General features: G+C 31.9%; 1 protein-coding gene across 1 annotated transcript in view; it reads right to left on the reverse strand.

The window, feature by feature from the left end:
- HELRODRAFT_74696 (hypothetical protein) overlaps window positions 1-23,157 on the reverse strand; it is a gene marked incomplete at both ends in the record, with an annotated part of 44,593 nt that extends 21,436 nt beyond the window's left edge. Inside the window, 8 exons of the mRNA XM_009015067.1 lie at window positions 8,672-8,772; window positions 9,147-9,246; window positions 15,936-16,064; window positions 16,137-16,249; window positions 16,386-16,510; window positions 22,390-22,493; window positions 22,587-22,721; window positions 23,020-23,157. Of these exons, the coding sequence (XP_009013315.1) occupies window positions 8,672-8,772; window positions 9,147-9,246; window positions 15,936-16,064; window positions 16,137-16,249; window positions 16,386-16,510; window positions 22,390-22,493; window positions 22,587-22,721; window positions 23,020-23,157 (945 nt within the window). The remainder of the gene's footprint in view (window positions 1-8,671; window positions 8,773-9,146; window positions 9,247-15,935; window positions 16,065-16,136; window positions 16,250-16,385; window positions 16,511-22,389; window positions 22,494-22,586; window positions 22,722-23,019) is intronic.
- Window positions 23,158-24,104: the final 947 nt, after the last annotated feature.

The raw sequence follows: 24,104 nt of genomic DNA on the forward strand, positions 1-24,104 counted from the left end.
TATATATATATATATATATATATATATATATATATATATATATATATATATATATGCAAAATATATAAATATATATGTGAAGTTGTGACGATTGTGATGATAATGATTGCGCGATTGAAATATGCCGCCTGTATTGTGATGATAATTATTGCGCGATTGAAATATGCCGCCTGTATATTTTGTGAAATTGTGACGATTGTGATGATAATGATTGCGTCTTTGAGGCGTGCCGCCTATATATATCTATATATTTTACTAGACATTCTATGCATGTATATTTTGTTATTTGATATGCTATATATGCGACGCTGCTGTGCTGTATCGCTTTTCTGAGTATAGGAAAAGAGTATAGATAGGAGTATAGAATTTTCTATGATATAGAAAGCGTTATGTAGATAGGGCGGTAAAAACATATAAAAGGCCGCGAGTTGAGATATAGGAGGAGGGGTCGTTTGTTATTTTTATTTTAGGTTTTGTCTCTTGCTTGGTAGTTGTATTATTAATAGATTAATTTTGGATTTATCGTTTTGTTTTAATAAAGACAGAGGTTTGATTTGTATTATTTTGTTTGTTATTTTATTTCTTTTATTGAATAAAAGAAGTGTACACTTGAAGTTTGGCTCGGTTTAATTATTCTACCTAAAATAATGGATGTTGAAGAAGACTTGTTGATAGTTGACGAGGTCGGCGTCTCTAGTCAACAAGCAGGGCGCGAACAAACTTCCGCCCGGCCCGTGTTTTCAGACCCTGAGAGGGTCTATTGTAGAGTGGCGGATCCCGGCCAGGAAAGACTCCGCCGAAGCGAAGGCTCGGGTGGATATTCGTATGCGGACGCGGTTCGGGACCGCGTGGTGCGGAATTCGAATGTCGCCCGGCGAAAATCTACATATATATATATATATATATATATATATTAATATGGCTGGAAGGAGACCATAATTGGGATGCAATATTTGATAAAATCTACCAAATAGCTTTTGAAAGTTTACGGTTGAGCTTTTCAATATTTCAATATTGAGCTGTCCGTTTATTATATCTTGGTCCTGTCCATTTATTATATCTTTGTTCTGATCGTTCTCACTGGATGTAAAGTTTTCAATAATAATCTTCTGGTCGGTAATGATGATCCTATTTTTTGCTGCTTGTTGATTTGCGGTATTCTCCGGTCAATAAATATCGCTTCACTTCTTAAATGTCTGTGGTTTTGTTATCGTATATTATACTAATATTGTTTACTAATACAAACCAGGGTTATTATTTGTGGAAATGGTAACCAGCCAATAAAGATATCTGGCACCTAACTTCCATCTAAGTTCATTTTCACAAAGTCAATATTTCCCTATATAAATCAACTTGCACTGGTGATGATTCATTCGGAATTGAAATATGGCCTTATTTGCAGCATGAATTCGGAAAATACGTTTATTTTGAATTTTAATAAACTAAACGTTCTCCAAAAAACTTTAGTGAGAAAAATCGAAAAAACGAACTACAAACATATTAATGCCAAACATTCGGTAGAATTTATAGAATATTGTAATAATTATGGTCTTTTACCAACATATATACATATAAACAGTGCGGCTCAAAATGATAGGAACAGTTGGTATTTTCCATTTTCTTCAAAACCATTGTGGACGCAAATGGGCTTCTATTTTCAACGAATTAATTAAAATTTTACCCCTAATTAACTAATTAGGGGTTAAAATTTATTAATAAATAAATAAATAAAATTAAATTACTTAAAATTAATAATTAATTAATTATTAATTAAATTAATTAAAATTTTACCCCTAATTTTTAACATTTAAACAAACAATGAAACATAAGTAAATTATTGTTTAAAAAAATATTAATTCAGATTATTGAAAAAATCGATTTTTACAACAGGTCAAAATGAAAGGAACAATTTTATTTTTAAGTTTAACGCAGCAGTTTTACAAATAGTATGCACATTAAATTTCACCAAACTTTGTTTTGTTCACATTAAGACTGATTTGAAATTGATTAATATTGTTTTTCATTATGAGTAGAGTGAAAAAACTGAACAGGGACCAAACAGTTTAAATTTTGACATTAAAATCCAAAAATTATAGTCTGAGCAAAATTTCTAAATCATTAAACGTTTCTAAAACAGTTGTTTTCAATTTTTTTAAATCCATTGATTTATGAAACCAAAAAAAGTAAAAAAAAGTACTGGCAAGCCACAAAATCTAACAAGAAAAACAAAGGCACTTCTAATTAAAAAAGCCTGTGAAGGTACAAGCAGTTCTGTTGAGTTGATAAATGACTTACAGTTAGACTGTAGTATCATCACTGTAAAAAAATATTTAAAGGAAAGCAATTATTTGAAATTTGAGAAAAAAATCAAATCATTGCCACTGACAAAATTTCATAAAAAGCAACGATTGCAGTGGGCAAAAGATCATGTTTGGGATGACAAATAGAAATTTGTCACCTTCTCTGATGAAAAAATGTAATCTTGATGGTCCAGATGACAACTATTGGCATGATGAGAGAAAAGAGAAAATAAAATTTATTAAAAGGCAACAAAAAGGAGGGTCAGTCATGGTTTATGGTGCCTTCTCATTCAAAGGAAAAAGCCAACTGCCAACTCTTCAAGGACGCCAACATTCTCAGGCATATATAAATGTTTTTTCATAATGCCTTTGCCCAGTCAAAACATGAAAAAAAATAAATTTATATATCAACATGATAGTAACCTAATTCATACATCTAAAGCCACTAAAGAATTCCTAGAAACCCATAAAATTGATGTTTTACCATGGCCAGCATTATCACCTAATCTCAATCCAATTGAAAACTTGTGAGGGTGTTTAGTTTGAAACGTTAAATGATTTTGAAATTTTGTCCAGACTATAATTTTTTGGATCTTAATGTCAAAATTTGAATTGTTTGGTCCCTGTTCAGTTTTTTTTTATTTTACCCAAAATGAAAAACATTATTAATCAATTTCAAATCAGTCTAAAACGCGCTTAATGTGAACAAAACAACGTTTGATGAAATTTAATGGGCATACTATTTGTAAAACTGCTGCTTTAAACATAAAAATAAAATTGTTCCTTTCATTTTGACCTGTTGTAAAAATCGATTTTTTCAATAATCTGAATTAATATTTTTTTAAACAATAATTTACTTATGTTTCATTGTTTGTTTAAATGTTGAAAATTAGGGGTGAAATTTTAATTAATTTAATTAATAATTAATTATTAATTTTAAATAAGTTAATTTAATTAATTTATTTATTATTTAATTAATTTTAACCCCTAATTAGTTAATTAGGGGTAAAATTTTAATTAATTCGTTGAAAATAGAAGCCCATTTGCGTCCACAATGGTTTTGAAGAAAATGGAAAATACCAACCGTTCTTATCATGCTGAGCCGCTGTATATATATATATGTATGCATATATATATATATATATATATATATATATATATATATATATATATATATATGAGTGTGCGTGTGTGTGTGTGTGTGTGTGTGTGTGTGTGTGTGTGTGTGTGTGTGTGTGTGTGTGTTTATGTGTATTGAGGGACGAGGTTTTCTTTTATGCAAACATCGTTGAAAATAGAAGCCCATTTTGCGTTAATAACTTTCTTTAGTAAAAACTCAACACTTCTGAACTTTTCAAATTGATATTTATTTAAAACGAACGACGTGGTGAGGCTAACAGCGCTGTTTGGAATAATTCATCATCAGAGCCTATGTGAAAGTGAATATTGCAAAATATGAAATTAAAATAAATAAATATGAAATAGTGCAAAATATGAAATTAAAATAAATGTTAAATGTACGTAAAATATAATGGAATTATTAAAGAAATGACAGGTTAACCTTTGCTAGGGAAATTATATAAAGATGGTAGAAATAAATTTATATTGTAAAACTTTGAATGCAATTAAAGCGAACCATTATTATATTAATAAAAAGTTAAATGAATTAATATTGCAATTTAATTAGTATAAAATTACATGTCCGATTTAGAAACTCGCATATATAAGGACCTAGAGAACAAACCGTTGATATACGCACGCTATGTCGATGATATATTCATCATTTGCAGGACTGTTTCTGATGTGTATTGTCTGCGGAATATATTCCAGAATAATTCCCATTTAAAATTCACCATCGAATTTAGCAAAGAAAATGAACTTGCATTTTTGGACTGTTTTATTAAGCATTACGAAAAACAATTAACCTCGAAAGTCTATGTTAAACCAACAAACTCAGGTCAAGTATTTAATTAGAACTCAGATTGCCCTGACAAATATAAATTCAATGTTGTTTATAACTTTGTGCACAGAGTATATAAAACTTCATCCAATAATACTATTTTTCATAGTGAATTAGTGAGAATCAAACAATTTTTAATAAACAATAATTACCCTAACAAGTTAATTGACAACATTATTCACAAGTTATTAAATAAAATCAATAACTCAACACCTGCAGCGTTACTACCATTAACTACAACAAAAACAACAACATTAATTTCTACCTCAACTAAATGCATGATAACTACAAAATAGATGAATTTCAACTCAAAAATATCATAAAATCTAATATTTCTATGTGTAACGATGAACATCAACTAAAACTCATTATTTATTACAAAACAAACCGCACATCCAACTTAATAAAAAATAGTAACACATTTCATAAGCATTTTGGAACAGAGTAGCGTGGTGTACAGCTTCAATTGTTCTATGCCACACAGTGTTGTGGAAAATTATGTTGGGCATACGCGTACTACTCTGGCCAGAAGACTCACCATGCACGTACAGAATGGCGCTATTAAAGATTATATGTTTAAGACTCACGGTTTGCCGCTAACCAGAGCATTATTAAACGCCAACACAAAAATACGAACACGAATCGCATCCTGTTCGTCTTAAAATTAAAAAGGCTTTACACATTTACAACAACAAACTTTCTATAAATAAACAATTGAACACATTCGTCCATACCCTCCATCTTTATTCACAATACAGATAGGACAGTCCACAATGTGCCATTCATATCAACAACCGTGAACTACCACCACTATGTCACTACGAGTATGAGTCGGCTCCTAAAGATGGGATACCTATGAACGATGACCATGTGACCATTCGTCATAAGACTAATGTCACGGTTTTGCTGACTTCATTATTTGATAGTGCATAGTCAATATTTCCAATAATTTTACAATTATCTATATATATCTTAACATATTTAATAAATTAAATTTTTAGCAATTTTCCACAAGCTTTCCATACTTGTCCACTTTTAACAATAATTGTTTACATTCGACTAACTTATGTTTTATTTCTATCTCTTCGTTTTTAAATTTTATACTATTTAAATTGCAATATTAATTTATTTAACTTTACATTATTTTAATAATGGTTCGCTTTTTAATTGCATTCAAATTTTTACAATATAAGTTTATTTCTACCATCTTTATATAATTTCCCTAGCAAAGGTTAACAACCTGTCACTTCTTTAATTTTTAATAATTCCCTTATATTTTACGTACATTTAATATTTATTTTTATTTCATATTTTGCAATATTCACTTTCAAATAGGCTCTGATGATGAATTATTCGAAACAGCCTCACCATGTCGTTCGTTTTAAAAAAATATCAATTTGAAAAGTTCAGAAGTGTTGAGTTGTTACTAAAGAAAGTTATTAACGCATAATGGGCTTCTATTTTCAACGATGTTTGCGTATATATATATATATATATATATATATATATATATATATATATATATTATACAGTTATTAAAATATATCACCGCATTTTCCTCATTGTTGAGTTTGTAACATGTTCTTCAATTTTTCGAACAATTATTTTATCGATATTATTCAATTTATTCAAATTGATAATAAAATTTTTATTTATTTTAGACTGCATTTTTTATATGTACATTTACATAAGAGCTTTTTTCGGTAACCTTCACCATCATCAGTGTAATAGAGTTTGTGATATTGAAAATAAAAGGATTGTAAACGGTAATGTAAAAACTATCAATGAAAATGATAAATTAAAACTTAGGATTTATTTTACCCGAACAACAAAACCTCATCCCTTGTTTTTAAAAATAATTGCAATACTGAACCAGAATCGATTACGAAGAGCAGTCATCTAGTATATTCTTATGAATGTAGAATCGGTGATTGTAGGCACCATAACACAGATTATATCGGATTTACTACTACGATTTTATCAAGAAGGTTAACAATGCATACACAAAATGATGCAATAAAAACATCTAATGGATTCACACCAAATAAAAATAACAAGGAAAATATTAGACCATAATATAAGCAATTTGAGAATGGCAGAGGCTTTATTAATAGAAAATAGAAACCCTGTAATAAACATCCAACAAAAGGCTGTAACGATCCTACCAACAAAGAAATTACTCACAAAGAAACAATGGAACTTATAGTTTCTTTGTTTAAAATACTATAAATACCAGATGAACTACATATAAACAATATCATAAACTCTATTACACTGATGATGGTAAAGTTACAAACTCAACAATGCGGAAAATGTGGTGATCTTTCTTATAACTGTATATATACGACAGTCTGAACCTAAGTATTATCTACTGAATTATTATATTTAAAAGTATACCGTTGAACTTTTTTTTTAGTCTTTATTATTGCAACTCTGACATACGCAGAACCACTTACAATGATGTTGCATATATATTATCTATATATCTTTATTATGTTCTGAAGCAGGGTTTTCGAAGGGAATCACCGACCTCATCTGTCAACGTGATGCTTTCAGGCCCTCCAACCCAAAAACTGGCAATATTGCCACACTCTCACAATTACACGATTAGCTAAACACCAAAGCCTACATGACCACCATACATTCTCTGTGGATCAAGTATCCACAGAGTATCCAAAGTATCCAACGATTCTTAAAAGATATCTCCTCCCCACTATCTCTGAACATTTGAGCCCGTCCAGTCACCAACACGGCTTCCGTCCTGAATATTGAACAGCATTTGCGCTAAATCTCATCTCAATGAATGTTGCCAAAAGCTTTAATCACAAAAGGCAGACACACCACACTATACTGGCTGCAATCGATCTGTCCAAGGCTTTTAACATGGTCAACCACAGGATCCTCATCTCTGATCTTTAAAATCCTCGTTAACAGGCTCCATCGCATGCTGACTGTCAAACTATCTACATGGTCGGTCCGCTGTAACGGAATTCCGGAATCAATCATCAAAACAAGAAAACATCCATACCGGCGTGCCTCAAGGTTCAGTGCTGTTACTTGCGCTCTTTAACTTCTATGTGTCGTGCATCGCTAAACCTCCGCTTAATATCAAGGTCATATCTTATGCAGATGATTTTTCCATTTACACAACCGGCCCAGACGTAGATACTTTGATCCAACGTCTCAACAATTACCTTCCTAATCTCATCAATTTATTTTCAACTCGAAATCTCATTATCTCTATTTTTAAATCTTCTATCACACTGTTCACGCCGCACACAGCCAAATTTTACTACCACCCAAGGTCAAGATCAATGGGCAAATTTTGCTGCTTGAGCACACCCCAAAACTACTAGGCCTAACCTTCGACACGATGTTGACTCTCAACGCAACAGATTGTCAGCATCCAAGGCTGTAAAACGGAATAATATACTGTTTTTTCGCCACTTCTATATTGGTCATTTCAAGACAACCCCCATCTCAATCCACACATATATGCAAGATATGTCGATGTAATTTTTTTATATCTTATGAAGATCCTAACAAGGTCAATGAACCAATCACTGTTCACAACAAATCCAAAGTGAACTTTACCATTGACCATGAGAACAATAAATCCTTTTATATTTTTGATATCTTCGTCATCGCAATGAACATTGCCTTGAAACTGCAGTCTGTGTAAAAGACATTTGTGTCAATGTAAAAAGTGAATGCACTGAAAAATTTAAAAACAACAAACAAAAGCATTCGTCAAACCGCGCCTTCACTCACTCATCATAAACAGAAAAACGTGATGCGGAATTGAAAAAAATCACGAATCTCTTGGTAAACAATGGATACTGGACAGCAATGATCGAGAAAATAATAAAAAATAAATTACAACTTAAGAAACCACAACATAATAATCGAAACACTATTATAGGAATCATATGAACACTAACATCCATCCATCCATCCATCCATCCATCCATCCATCCATCCAAAGTCTGAGGCGCATAGTTTTTCCCAGTAGAGACAGTTGGTGTTAGTTTTCCTGATGTCGCTGCCTGAAGGATGAGTCGGCGCCGGTAAGAAGCATTTTTGCCTATTCTAACAGAAAACTTGTTAAACCCTTTTCCATGTAGACCGATCTTCCGCCATTTTTTCAAGTCAAGCGCTTTGATGTTACATTTTTGAAGTCCGCTTTTTGCTTTATTCAAGAAGAGTTTCTTGGGTGACTGACTTTGCGGCAGCCAATTGATAGTTCGCTGTAAAACAATTACAAAACAGACGAAACTCCGCCATAAAAAACAATGAGTTAAAAATAATAAAATTCACTATTATATCGATTGAACTCAATCAAATATGCACAAAAGATTTACTAATAAATAAAATAGCTATCAAAGTAAGTTTTCAGTCTTATAAATCTAACCAGCAAAAAAAGTGGAGAAACATATTTCCAACATATTTTCCAGTATACTCCAGGCTTATATCCAAGCATAGAATTTATGTCATCTGCAAATCTTTCTACTCCTTTATATAAATTGTAAGAAAATGAAAAAATACCATTAAATTATCATTAGTATCATTATTTTTGTTGTTGTTTTTATTGTTGTTGTTATTACGAATCTCTCATCAACAATTCTCGGAGGCATCAACATCAAACATACAGTGCATATAACTACACGTGAAACGACGCATCACACACCTTGCATGTGATAGGCGAGAGATCTCTTTGCAATCAAATCTGGTCACTGCAATAGCAGTGCCAGGCACTTTACCGCTACATCATCGTGTCGCCCAATCGCTAACGATTGTTTATTATTGTTTCATTTATATTACATACAAGATTATTTCTTTGAAAACGTAATAGAAATGAATAAAAAGCAATAAAAAAATTATATTACCATAAAAATAAGATACTGCCAAAGTTTCAAAAAAAACCGCAAACAAGATGGAAAAGCCAGCGGCATACTTATCCAGAAGTGTCACTACGTATGCCCCGCCCTTCAGGGGTTTTTGAAAGTTATTTTTATTTTAATATTTTAAATAACTCCTTATGATTTAAATGGAAACATTATCAATTTAAAAAAGGAAAAAATTGTTTCATAACAAAAAAGTTAAGAAAAATTCTCAAGACTTTTGTCAATTAAATTTTTATTTTTCTATAAACAAAATTATGCAGAGTTTTAATTTTGTATTAGATATAATTAGCTAGCATATCTTACAATCAAAAGCTGTAATAGAGTTGCGGATCGAATCACACACCAACAGTGGGAACATTTCTTAAAAATTGCATTAACCGCTTCACCTTGTGTTCACAAATTAGGTCATACAGAAGTCGTATGGTCAAAAGATTGTGTGCTTACTTTTGAACTCGTTACACTTGATTCCGTTTACTTGATCCCCAAATGTGCCAAATATAATTGATACCGTCAACCGATTCTACTTGGTCTCGCATGCAACTTGCACCCCAGTCAATATCAGCCATGATCTAGCTTTCACATCAGAGGTTGGACCCCAAAGATAACTGCACTGTTTAAATTCCTCATTTTCTAAAATTTTCATTAGAGGGCTAAAACATAGATTAAACAACAGCGGCGAGCAAGGATCTCCCTGAAGCACCACTTTTCTTACCGGTAGCAATGGTGTGAACTGTCCGTCGATCGATACCGGTATAGCATAGTTGGAATATATTGATGATATTAAATCTTTAAATTATTTCGGTACATGATGGTGAAGCAGAATTTAGTTGATGAGATGATGACTCACTTCCCCGAACGCGTTTCGGAGATCCAGTAGTGCGACGATTATTGGGCGTTTATGTCTCTGCATCTTTCATCAAATGAGTCAACATTTGGGTGTGTTCCGCCAGACCATCAATTGTCGGATAGAATCCTTTTTGCGTGTTTGTAATAATGAATTTGTTTTTGTTCAAGAAATCGTACAATCTGTTTTTTAGTAAAATTGAAAAATTTTTGATGGTTTTGGCTGTAACGTTATGGGGCGAAAGTTAGCCGAATAGTTTGGATCTTCTTTTTTATAAATTAAGATTGTTAAACAATTTCGCCAGCAGGTTGGGATTGTTGCGGTTTTCCAACAACTGGTTATTAATTTGTGGAGGTATGTGCGGAGTATTGGGCAGTAATAATAATAATATTAATAATAATATTGTCTCAGAGGCATCAAATTATTCGACATCTCCGAATAACTTATCATTTCGCATATTAAATTTGCAGCTCTCTCCTGGTCTGGTTTTTCTACACAACAAATTCAACTACAATCTCTCATCAAAAAACTAATTTGCCTCAACTATCTACCTGCATCATACTTACCATCACTCAGATATTCAACACACAAAGACTGTTCAAGAAAATAACAACCACGTCATCCATCCTCTACTACCACCAATCAAAACTACTACTCACAACCTTCGTCAACGCAAGCATAACTATCAAGTCGCCACTCATTAAACATATCAGGAAAAAACCTTCATCAAAAGACACCTCAAACATATTAGCACTCAATAAAACTTTACCATTTACTCAATCTAGTTTACCTTTTACTTATCGATCATCTCACTAATTTACTAAGTAATTATCTAGTCCATCAACATATTACTTTATTTATTTGCCTTTTTATACCATTACTGTATTTTATTTTCAATACTTTTCATGTTTTCAACATTTTTTCTACGTTTTTCATTTGGACTCTTTGCATTTGGAAGATGGGTTGCTTAAGCGGAAATGGTAATCAACAGTTGGATCGAAACATCGCATGCAGATTATGGTAACTAGGAATAAAATCGCAGAAATTCTTAAGGAAATGCATGTTGGCTCATCAGGAGAACATCTTGGAGTTAACAATACGCTTGACAAAATACGTGGGAAGCTCTATAAGATTAACGCTTGAGAAGATGTGGAAAGTTGGTGTCGAAAATGTAGTACGTGCGCATCAGTGAAAGGTCCCAAAAGAAGATTACGAGGAATAATGCAAATCTATAGTGTTGGTGGGCCCTTCGAAAGAATTGCCATCGACTTCGCCGGACCATTTCCTAAATCAAATAATGGAAACCGTTACATTCTGATTGTAGCGGACTATTTAAGCAAGTGGCCGAAAGTGTATCCGATACCAAATCAGGAGGCTTGTACCATCGCTGAAGAGATTGTAATGAACTGGATCAGTCGATGTGGTGTTCCCATGGAGCTGCATTCAGACCAAGGTTGAAACATTGAGTCGCAACTGTTTGGTAAGCTATGTCAACTGCTGAGTATAAAGAAGACAAGAACAACTCCTCTCCACCCTCAGTCAGATGGGATGGTGGAACGTTTCAACCAAACACTAATTGAACATTTGGCCAAGGTAGTTGACGAAAACCCAAAAGACTGGGATTGACGAATATCACAGTTCCTCATGGCATATCGAAGTGCCATCCACACCACAACTACTGGGAAGACTTTTTCAAAAATTCTTTTTGGAAAAACAATAAAATTTGGCGTACCACCTGAGGCCCCACAATCAATAACAAATTATGCGGACAATCTCTGTCGGCGGTTAAACAGCATTCACCAATACACGCGCCTGAAGTTGAAGAAGAATAGTGATTCAACCAAGACTCGATATGATCAAAAGAAAAGCACTGCTGGATTCAACGCCAATGATTTGGTATGGCTGTATAACCCTAATGGGAAAAAAGGACGGTCTCCAAAGCTTCAGCGAGATTGGGAAGGGCCTTATCAGATCATAACCCGATTGACCGACATCGTCTACCGAATTCAAGAACGGGACGAACAGAACCGAAAATAGGGGTAGTGTTATAACCGTCACAAATATATTCGCTAGAGGGCTAGTGTTGTTTTGAACGCATAGTTCGAGGAGGAACTAGAACCTTCCGACAGCGAGATACCTAGGACGTTCGAGAAGCGTCAGTAAAACGAAAACGGGATGCGAGATATTGAACAGTTGTTGTTGAATATTTGATATTAGAAAGCGATTGGTTGTTAGTGTAGACAGCAATATTTGATATTTGATTGTTTTTTATTGTATTTACGATAAACGTTAGTGAATTGTTATTCGGAAAACGATAGTTTTTGAACGTTAATTTGATAGTTTATGAACATTAACTTTTATTAGTAAAATTACTAAGCGTGGATTATTGTTTGATTAATTAATTAATTAATTAAGCGACTATTGTTTTGTACATAATTAAATCAATAATTTGGAAGTTATTTTGTCTTTATTTTTCAATGGGATTAAACGAACTCGTCGTTGACCGACCAGTTATAACAATATCTTTAGTATTCCTTTATTATCGTTACATATACCGTGTTAAAGTGTTCTGTAATAATTTTAGGATCATTGACCAAATAAACTTTTTACAACAGCTAGAATTTTACAATTTTTTTTTGTATTTTACGTTTTTTTTATTACAATATTAATCTATTAATAATCGTAATAATATTGTCATTGTTGTTGGTGGTAGTAGTAGTAGTTGTATTATAATCAAGTTATTCACATTTAGTTTACTGATTTCTGGTAGATAAACACAACTCTTTAAAACGCAGACTTGTTTAAACATTTATTTGAATGCCAACTGTAATACCAACACAGAATTAGTATCGAATCATAAAAATAAGTTAAATGTCACATGATCTCCAAAAATTTACAGTTCGACTCAATAATCCAACAGCTCTCCAACTACCTGCTTTCATTCAATCATCCGTTTCTTATATATATCCCTCAGTAGTTGTAAATAATGGTGAACACGGAGGTTTACAATCATAGAAAATAAAACAAAAAATAAATGAATAATTTAATTATAAGATAGTTTTTACTCTATATTATACATTACTCCCTCTTGAGATTGTTAAGTTCCTTTAACAATCAAATGTTATTATCGATGTTGCAAGGAGCTAGCTAGCCTGTTTACGTGAAGGACTTTCATCTTTGATGTCGTCGTTCGGTGTTTATGAATGCAGTTTACAGCCTCAATTAATCGGAAAATGACTCAGTATGGCCCTTCCGAATCTCGTTAAAATTTGGGAGACTGTTCTTTAATTCTATATAGGTTGTATAACCACACCAAGTCATTTTTTTTAAATCTGCATTATTTCCTTTTGAGTCATACTGGGTTTAGTTGCTTCGGTTTAGCTATAAGTAGATGTCATGGTCATTTCTTGATTTTGACGAAATGTTCTGCCACTTAACACCCGATCGGAACAAACCCCTTTGCATTGATTTCTTTAAGGCTTTTTCCAATGAGGATGTTGGAAATTTGTATAGCTATTTTTGGTTCGATCAAGTAAATTTTTTACTTCTCTGGGTTGCCACCTAATGTTAAACTTTCTCATAAATTTTGGTATTTCAGTCTTGGATCATTTGGATACGTTTCACTTACGTACTTCTTATTATTATTTTTATTATTCTCCAGCTGAGAAAACGCTACTCTAAATCAATATTAAAACCATGTTATATATATTGTAAGGAAAGACCGTTCGAATGCCATGCCTTTCTAATGGATATCAAATTGACTTTCCCCTAAATAGGTATTGTTCACCCAGTGGCTGTATGTAATGTATATCTGTTGTACTTTTTATGTTGTGGTGTGAAACTAAGTTTCTTCTTAGAATAGATCTTGTATCGATAGCAATCTTACTATTTTGAAAGCCAACTTTCCCGTCTAGCCAAAAATCATTGCAATTCCGGTATAATCTAGAAAAGTTTATTATGGTACTGGGGCGTTAGGTCCTTCATCCAACTTTTTACCCCATGAAATTGGCTTTTATTTGTTTACCCGAATACTTGTTAGCGGCGTAGACTGTAACGAGGAGATATCCTCGTCTATTTTATATTTCATTGTTTGTTGATGGCCATTGTGTTTTCCACTTTGTATGCAAAACCAACGATATATGGTCCTTTTTCCTGCAATTCCAGCATGTTGAAATATTTTTTTCTGTATGTTGATAGCCATTGTTTCCTACACTTTATCTGCAAAACCGTCGTATGTAGCCATTCTTCCGGCAATTCCAGCGTGTTGATATGACTTTGTTTGGGTTTTCTTTGGCTACTTTTTGATACGAATACTCCTCATGTAATAGGTGTACTTTTATATTAGTTTTTGACGCTTGTTTTTTCCGCTTTGAAGGTAAGGCCATACACAATAGCATTTTTGATGCTGCGTTTATCTGCTAGCAAAATATTTTGGCAAAGCTCTAAATCACGGTGGGCTTTGATAAACGTTTCCAGCGCAGCATCATTTTTATGCTCATAGTTTGATAATGGGTAAGAGGACAGAGTCAGTCAGTCGTTCTATATCTTGTGATAGCTGTTGTGTTTCTTTTCTCGGCCGTAGTGTTCTGTTCCTGAGCTGGGTCTTTTATGTCTGCTTTATGTGCCTTTTCTCATACCATAAGTTTGACGCATTATTAAGGTTGCGAAGTTGAATGGTTTCTTCTCAGAAATTGTTTGCAGTACTTCCACTGCGGGGCCTCGTACAGCTAGTACTAGCGCTGTCTGTCTTCCTATTATGGCTGATTGCTTCTATCTCGAATAGGGTTTTGTAAATGTTTCTCCGTCAATCACAAGCGCATTTAACATTCTCGCAGTAACGTGATTTAAGGCGGCTATTTCATATCTTGCTTTCATTCCAGTTGTTGCTTTATTCGGCCAATTTCACAACCGACTTCCTGTTTGAAATTGACAATCTTTAGATCAGCTATTATCGATTGTCGTAGGAGATAGTTAAAATGTAAACGCTTGCTAATTTTGTACATTTTATTATTGACTGCTCAATGTTATATAATGTTGGTTTTCTATGTTATATATATATCACAAAAATCTGAAATTCTGGATTAAATGTAATGGAATGGTGACCAAGAGTAGTCAGGATTATAAGCATAAGAAATATAAGCAACATCAAGTGAGTCAAGATCAAGTATAGCTGAGATTGAACATGGGAATAAAGTGTACTCAGGTCCAAGTGACCTGGATCAAATATAACAGGATCAAATGTAGAAGTGTAAGCAAACCAAAAAATATCGTTACTAAACCATCAATTGATACCAATATTGCTTTAAATGTCGTAAAATCATCATCTGCCAAAGTGCCTATTAAACTATAAAATTTATTCAAACTTTTCATTAATCAATATCTGTTGAATAACGTGTAACATGATGCCTTAAAATATGTGCAATTTTTATAGAAAACAGATTCTACAAATAGACAGTCGATAACTTGATATATGTACACGGGTTACTTAATCCATTAGTGAGAATCACATTTGCACCCTATTTACATGTCATAATGTAAAAATATTGTAGACATGTTGACAAAATGTTTGACTTTTATGACAATTATATAGCAATTAACCAGCAACTTAAAACCTTTAATAACTAAAAACAAAAGTTTAAAATACAAATTTTTTGACAAATAAACTGATATAAATTTATTGTCTGTTTAAATATTTCAAATTAACAAAAGATTGTAGCTCAATAGAAAGAATAGACGCACTAAATCATTTTTAAAAAAATTCATCTACTACCTTTGTACGTACTCACAAATACATACTTTTGCATTTCACATTAAACGTTTCATTTAAAATGAACGATGTTTATAGCCATTTAAATTTTTTCAAATAACATTAAAAGTCACTGAAAAATCATATTCTGCTAGTTCATATAAACAAATATGTTTAAAACCTGTGTGCAGCTGGGCAGTCCAACAAAAAAATAAAATGTGAAAAGACATGCAATAAAAATCTCCCGGTTGTTTTTGATAAGTGGATACTCGTCACTGAGAGCTGTTATAATTGCTTCTGAACCTCCGAACTGTATGTTAAATTTATTTAATGGTTGAAAAAAGCATTTCATTCTAATTAATAATAACATTTTTATACATACCGAACTATCAAGTCCTAATGTTATAAGCATAAGAAAAAATGCAATTGACCAAAAAGAAGAAAATGGTAAAGTGGCAATAGCTTCCGGATACACCACAAACACTAAACCCGGACCTAAATCAATTAAACTCAGAAGTTGTGTAAGCTATTTATATTTAAACTAATGTTAATGTTTATTTATTAGTTCAAATTAATTAATTCATTCATTCAATTTTATTATCTGTTGTATGATTTTGCATACAATGTTTACCTTCTGTAGCCACATCTTGGATTAGTTTCCCAGATTTGTGACTCATGTAACCTAAAACCGAGAAAATGACAAATCCTGCCAAAAAACTTGTCATGCAATTGATGAGACTAGTTGCAATGGCGTCACTTTAAATGTTTATATAAATAAATATTTTGAATCTGTTTGTGAAATTATAGATATGTTTAACAGCATGAACAATAATGAAATAATAGAAATTTATTTTTTCAAATTATAGTTTGTTAAAAAACGTGGTCTACAAATTAGATTAGTAATTTTTTAAAACTCTAAATTATAATCACGCATTTACTTAATTCAATCAGTCAAAAAGGGATCTATAATAAAACTTAAGATTAAATTATAGATTTTACAACTGATTTTAATTTTTGGCTTCTAATTATTGTTTTAAACAAATTGCGATAAAAATAATTTAATGGCAGTTTAATTACAGCAGTATGAAAAAACTTTTAATCAGATTAAATTTATTTGTTTATAAGTTTAGCAAAATGATCGAAAAGCACTTTAAAAAAATAGTTTTGTATCAAGTGCTGCATTTAATTTGGTGAACAATTATTAAAAACATTCAGAAAATGATAGTCTGCAAACTAATCTGCATTTGATGTAGCACAAACATGAAAATTCAATGCGTCAACAAATCGTAAGTATTGATGCATTCAATGCTTGCTAATGCTACGCCTCAGGTTTTTCCGCTCAAAAGCTTTTACGATAAATTCAGTCGTTTGTACGTTTTATCTATGTTATAAAAGAAAAATGCAACCCACGAATACGTACATAGATACTATGTGTATATATGTATGTGTAATATCCTAATATAACGTATTTGATTTAATAGGATGTGTTAACTTCTTATAAAAATAGTTACCTAATGTAGTTACTTATTTATGAAACGTGATTATGATTAACCACAGTAGTCACCTATTCATAAAAATTGGTAAACCTTATTGGTTACCCATTCATAAAAAGTAGTTAATTATAGTAGTTACTAACCTATAAAAAATAGTTAATTACATTAGTCACCTACTTATAAAAATTGGTTAATTACAGTATTTATCAACTTATAAAAAAGTCGTTAACTGTAGTAGATAGTAACTACTAAACTATTTTAACTACCATAACTATTATTTTTAATTTTAATGTTCTTAGTAGCGAATTTTCAGTCTCAGTTGTGACTATATTGTTGCCGTTTGGTATAGAAAATATAACAGTATTATGTTATGATACGAATAATGGTGTGATGTATGTTTGTGTGTGTGTGTGTGTGTGAGAGCTCCCAGTGGTTTGTGGACTACATTGTTACCGTTTGGTATAGGAAACATAACAGTTTTATGATATGAATAATAGTATGATGTATGTGTGTGTTTATGTTTCTGTTACGTTTATAGTTAGAATTTTTTAGTTAAGAGTGGTCTATCCACAAGTTTAACTTTTTTGGTCATCCATCAAATAAAAAAAAATAAAAAATTATAATTAACCTCAAGTTTACATTTTTTCATTCGAAGCTAGTATTAAAAGCAAACATATTTTAGTTTTAAATGAAAGAGAAAAAAATAAATTGAAAATTTTATTTACAAATAAGTGTAGTTTAATAATAACTGATTTTACCATCAAAAAATAACTTACTTATTTTAGAACAAAAATTTCATTGAATAAAAAACGCTAAAAGGTGCAAATTGAAAAACAAAGAAATAAAAACAACGTTAAAATAGCGATTTTTAAAGTAGAAAATATGTCATCAAAAAATTATCATAAAAAATAATTTTAAATAAAAGTGTTGCAACTTTAACAACCAGGGTATTGAAGTCCGACATCTTAATTAATAACTTTAATTTTACTTGAAGACTACTACTAAATAAAAGATATTTTTAACACATTTGAATTCAATCACTTTAATTGTTTATTTTTGGTTAATTTTATTTTATATATTGTTATAACAACCAGAATGATAAAATTGCGCTGAATTATTTGTAATCCTAATTATTGTTATTTTTGCTATATTTGTAATCTTTGGATTGTAGACCATAGAAGATTGTTAAAAAAATATCGAATCGATGCTAAAACGGAATATATAAAATCGACATGTGTTATGTGAAGAGAAAACAGGTTTTTAGCGAGGTTTTTAGTAGCAAGGTTTGATGCAAAGTTGTAATTGTGATTTATGTAGTTACTTGGATTAGTTTAGTGTTTCTATTACTGTTGGCATTCAAATAAACGTTCAACAAAGTTTGCGTATGAAACAGTTGTGTACATTTACCGAAAATTTTGAACCTACGGAATAACGAACACTTGACGACCGTTGGAAGCTACAACAATGGTGCTGGAAATTTAGAGATCTTCAAAGTTATAACATTGGTGATGGCAGTATCGAAATTTTCTGCAATAAAGAATGCCAGCGCTAAAAGAACTTGATAATATTATTCTGAGAAAAGAACTATGGCAACGAAACGTCGACTCGTTAAAAGCAAAAGTAGTTTTGATGAACCGCCTAAGAGACACTTTCATAATCGAAGGTCTCAAACCGGATAATTTCCACTTTCCAATTCCTATAGAACAAATGGTAGTTGAATTAAAAGCCAATTTCAATAGAAGATTCGATCAACATGCAGAAAAACTAAACAAGATCGACCAGCAATCAAAAAATTTTAAAACGGAAATAAACCACAAGATCGACCAGCAATCAAAAGATTTCAGAACGAAACTAAACGACAGGTTCGAAGGAATAATCAATGTGATAGAACAGCAAACAAGAGACTTTAAAGAAAATTAAATGAACAGATTGATAAAATAGACCAGCAATTTGTCGAGTTAAGCCAAAAAATTGACCAGAATTAAACAAAAGAATCGACGAATTAGAACAGAAGCATCAGCGAAAAATAGAGAAAATTACCCGAAAACTAGAAATAAAAAAAGAAGCCACATACATGGGTACGCCGCCGTCAAGTCAATAAAAGTATCAACATTTGACGGTGTCACACCCTGGGGAAAGCTACCAGACTCAGTTTTAAGCAACAGTACACAGCTACAGCTACGGGTGGAACACGAAAAAACAAGCGACGGCACGCACTAGAAGGCTCCGCTTTGGAGGCATAACAATCTACTCCCGCCAAAAACCGTGATAACTTCGAGATTCTAACCAACGGGTTAGACCGACACTATGGAAACAAATATACTGAGACCTCTACTTAACACAGCTTGGACACCGTATGCAGAAACAAGAGGAAAATGCTCAACAACTAGCACAAGACATGAAGAAAATAGGTGTCGAAGGATCGTTTCAACAACAGGAGACTACAAACCACCAGAATGCTGGACCTGTGAAAAATGGGCATGTCAGGAAATATTAAGAGGCTCCAGAGAAGTAACGCCTATCAATGGAACGATACGAGAAAAACTAACTTTCAAAGAGTTGTCATCCCCATGATTGAAACGTCTTCAGCTAACACGTCGGGAAAACTAGTAAAAGCCAACTTTACGGTGTCTAGGTTAGTTAAGAAAACAAACGCCCCCGGCCGTGTTTTTCATGTTCTGAAGCTGAATCGTGACCGAGATGACACTTGGGTGGATGGAAAAATAGATCTACGTAAATGCCGGATTGCCATCGATACAAGAGCAACTAGGTCTATTATTAGACAAGATACGGCAATAGATCCGAATCAAGAAAAATCTAGCAAGTACCTATTTTGAACCGCCACTGGAAAAACGGTGCCTGTTTATGGAGAAGTGTTCTGCACTGTAGAGATGGAAGACCTGGAGTTTGAGGGCACATTCCTGGTAGCAGACTTGATGATGAAGTACGGCTTCTACCTGGATCTGGAAAAACTTATTTAAAATGTAAAAACACGGAAATGGTTACGGAAAACAGACAACCAAAATGCGTTCAGGTAACGGTCGATGGTGATATGGTATTAACAAGTCTCATTGAGGCAAAACTGAAAAACAGTGAATACAAGACCCAACAAATTGTCCTGGTAAAACCTACGCCGACGTCCAAAGTACCGTATATCATTGTTAGAAAATGTCTGGTAGAGGTCAAAAAGCGGCAGAATTCCGATCAAAATAATAAATGTAGTGGAGAACTTAATTAGAGTAAAGGATTGCGGAGTGATTGGCAGTTTCCAACCAGTGACTAAATTCGTCAAAAGAATTTGTCAAAAATTAGACGATATCTACCGAAACGGGCGAATCAGTACAAAAAAGACACGGAAAATATCAAAACTCGGTATGACTTCAAAAACAGTAGCTCAGGGTTTAAAAAAATGACTTCATCTGGCCGTACAACTTACGGTGTTGCCAAAAACTCCAAATAAATTGGGGAGGTCCATACAGGATCATTAACAAAATAAATGACGTAACCTAGAGGTCCCAAGATCATGAAAGACAGCGGGCAAAGATGAGGCTCATTCATTTTGATAGGTTAGTCCCCTATTCATAAGAATAGAAAAATAACGCTTATGTTAGTGACTAACAGGCTAAGGTGGGGTAATGTTAACGAAACGTTATCACAACACCAGTGGCAGATCCAGAGGAAGATGCGCTAATGAATATTTTCCCCAGACTACAGACTATAAAAAAAGAAAATATTGAAACTCACCGAAACGAGAATTACAAAAATGTCGTCACTAGAATTTGATTTTGGAAATCATTCCTTACAGCAAAATTCTGAATCCGTCACTGCATAAAATTACAGTCCTACAGTTGCGTGGCCAGACATTTTTTTGGAGAAACTGAAATTATTATTTTTAAACAGTTTGTTATCTTTTCAATGCTTGTCTACCTATTTCAATATAATTTAATTGAGAAGAATTGAAACGGTTTAATTCTGCCTTGGCCCTAGCTAATTTTTTTGTTTTGGGAACCCCCTCTTAGTTTAAAGAAATTGATTCAAATCACAACATGAAACTAGCTTTTTTTAAATTTTTATCATGTAGTAAAATTTATTTTCAAAGTAATTTTTCCTTAATATGACTATATTTTTGCATATTTTTTTACATTAACTGTAACAGATAAATAATGTAATACAAAAAATTCAAATAAGCAGTTTTTTATATTGAGGTGTTTTTCAATTATTGGTAACTTGCGAGTGAAAATATGATGGTTATAACAATTTTACACATATTTTTGGTTACATCCATTATCAACCTTAAAAATGATTGCCACCCAAATTTGAAAAGTTATTTTTAGAATATATATAATCGTTTTTTATCAAATTTTTAATAGTACTCTCCGGAGTGACGGAGTTGGATGAAAAATATCCGACCACTTAAATACTATAGACTCCGGCTCCAGCAATAACTTCTGACTCCGATACCCTGGTAACAAAAATAACTATTGAAAAATAGTCAACTACTAATAGTTAATAAAAATTTTAAAATGAAATAATGTTCAATTATTTTTTACTAGAAATATTTTTTACTCATTTAACATTATTTTAACATACTTGCCCTCGTTATAGTACTTATATTAGCACAACACGTGCTTCACATTTTTCAGTCCACCGAATCACTTTAAATTCATTAATTTATTTATTTTATTTATCGGACTAAACTCTCTAAATACAGGCTATCTTTAATTCGTTAATTAAGTTAATCAATTTGCTAGTTTAGGATGCTTGCTATTTAAATGTTTTAAATAATTTTGTTTATTGAATTTTTTATACTGTTTTATTTTTGTTTTTGGACTTCTTCATAATTGTTTGTTTAGCAAATTTTTTGGTTGAGTCCGGTTAAATCTTTAGAAATTGAACTTTATAAATTTGATTTATTTATCTATTACGGTCACATCATTGCTGTGTGAAAAGTTCAAAATGCGCTTTACAAATTAATTCAAGGTATGATGCAACAGTATTAACATGTTTAATCATTCTGAAAGCATGTTTTACAAAACTTATCAAAAATATCCATACTGTTTCCAAAAAATATCTTTAGAAAAATTTTTAAAATGAAAACTTCAAATTTAATGTAATACAATTTGGTATAAAACAATACTAAACTAATAAACGTTGTTATGGAATTTATTATAACTGGCAAAAGCCAAAAGAACTCCAAATCCAGGTCCTAAAGAAAAAAATACCTGTGTTGCTGCATCTACCCAAACCTTTGTTAAATATAACTTTTTAGCTTTAACAACTTAAAATAATATGATTATTTTATTTCAGGTAAAATAATTCATTCGGATTTATTTACTAACACTTGACATTGTAAGTTTGTCGAAGCTTGGTGTCAAATAATATTTGATTCCTTGAAATGATCCTGGTAAAGTGATGCCTCTCACCAAAAGTATGCTCAGCACAACATACGGAAATAAAGCTGTAAACCAGACAACCTAAATTAATTTATTGAAGATATTATGTAAGTTATATGATTAGAGAGACAATAAAGGCAAAGTAATTATTGTATTTTTATAGTGAACTGAAATTAGGTTAATTAGACAAATTTTTAAAAAATTATTTTACTAATTTTTTGAAAACTGATTTTACGGAAAAAATTGTTCGAACGAAATTAATAAATAAAGTGTAATAAAATTGTGTGAATGTTAAAACAAAAAGTTCATTTTGTTATAAGTTAAAAACGTAGTCATAAAAATGTTAAAATCTAAGGAACATAAATATGAAATATTTCACTTTTCCAGATGTAGAAATTCCCTTCCACAAACTGAAGTAACATATGAGGTAAACGACAAACAAACAAAGAGCAATTTGCCACTTAATATGTCCCAAATTTTCTATCCCAGCCGCTTTATCTATTTCTAACATACCACGCCTTTGAATTAATTTATGTATATAATATTTTAGTTATATATATATATATATATATATATATATATATATATATATGATTCAAGTCTTCATTGATGATTCAGATATACAGTTGTTTAGGAAAGACGCAAACAACATTCTCAGCGTTGCTTAATTTTTTATTTAATTTTTCGATCTTTCTTACGATGAATTTCAGTTAATTATTAAGTTTATTTAACATTTAATTGTGTGTATGAGTTAAATAAATTTAATAATCATATTTCGGTGCTTAGTCCGATTTTGTTTGTCTGTTTTGAAAGCTGTAAACCACACAACCTAAATTAATTTTTGCAGTTTTGAAAATTGTTCAATCTTTTGATTTCACGTGTTATGCATTAGAGCCCTGCGCGGTTTGCGGTTGTCGTGGTTTAAACCGCAAAAACCGCACCGCAACCGCGGGTTTTTGCGATTGCGGTGCAAAATCATGCGGTTTTACGCGGTTGCGGTTTTGAAATATGCGGTTTTTCCGCGGCGCAGTTTTTTTTATCAAAACCGCGGTGATCGCAAAAATTTTGTTAAATATTTTTGTTCGTCCATAACATTTTAAAAATTGCATTATCATTGTAATAATTTTATATATTAAAATCCTAATATCTTTGGAAGACGTTGAAGCAACTATTTTCTTTTTCCTGTTTACTTTGAAAGAAGTAGTTATTTTATTTACGGCGTGGTTAATTATCGATTATTTTAATAATGTCCGAGGTAAAAAATGTTGAAGTTGATCCACAGATCAATTACATCTGTAATTGATAAAGAATTTTTGATTAAGTTGATGCTGTCCAAAAGCAAAGATGTTTCTTTAAAAGCTCAAGTTTCCTATTTTCTGTTCAGCATCCCAGTTTCGAGTGTTTCGTCAGAAAGGGTAGGATCATCTCTCAATTACACACTGCAAAAGAGACGGTCCAGTTTAA

Source organism: Helobdella robusta, assembly GCF_000326865.2.
Source record: "Helobdella robusta unplaced genomic scaffold HELROscaffold_15, whole genome shotgun sequence".
In the NCBI taxonomy this organism is placed as follows: domain Eukaryota; kingdom Metazoa; phylum Annelida; class Clitellata; order Rhynchobdellida; family Glossiphoniidae; genus Helobdella; species Helobdella robusta.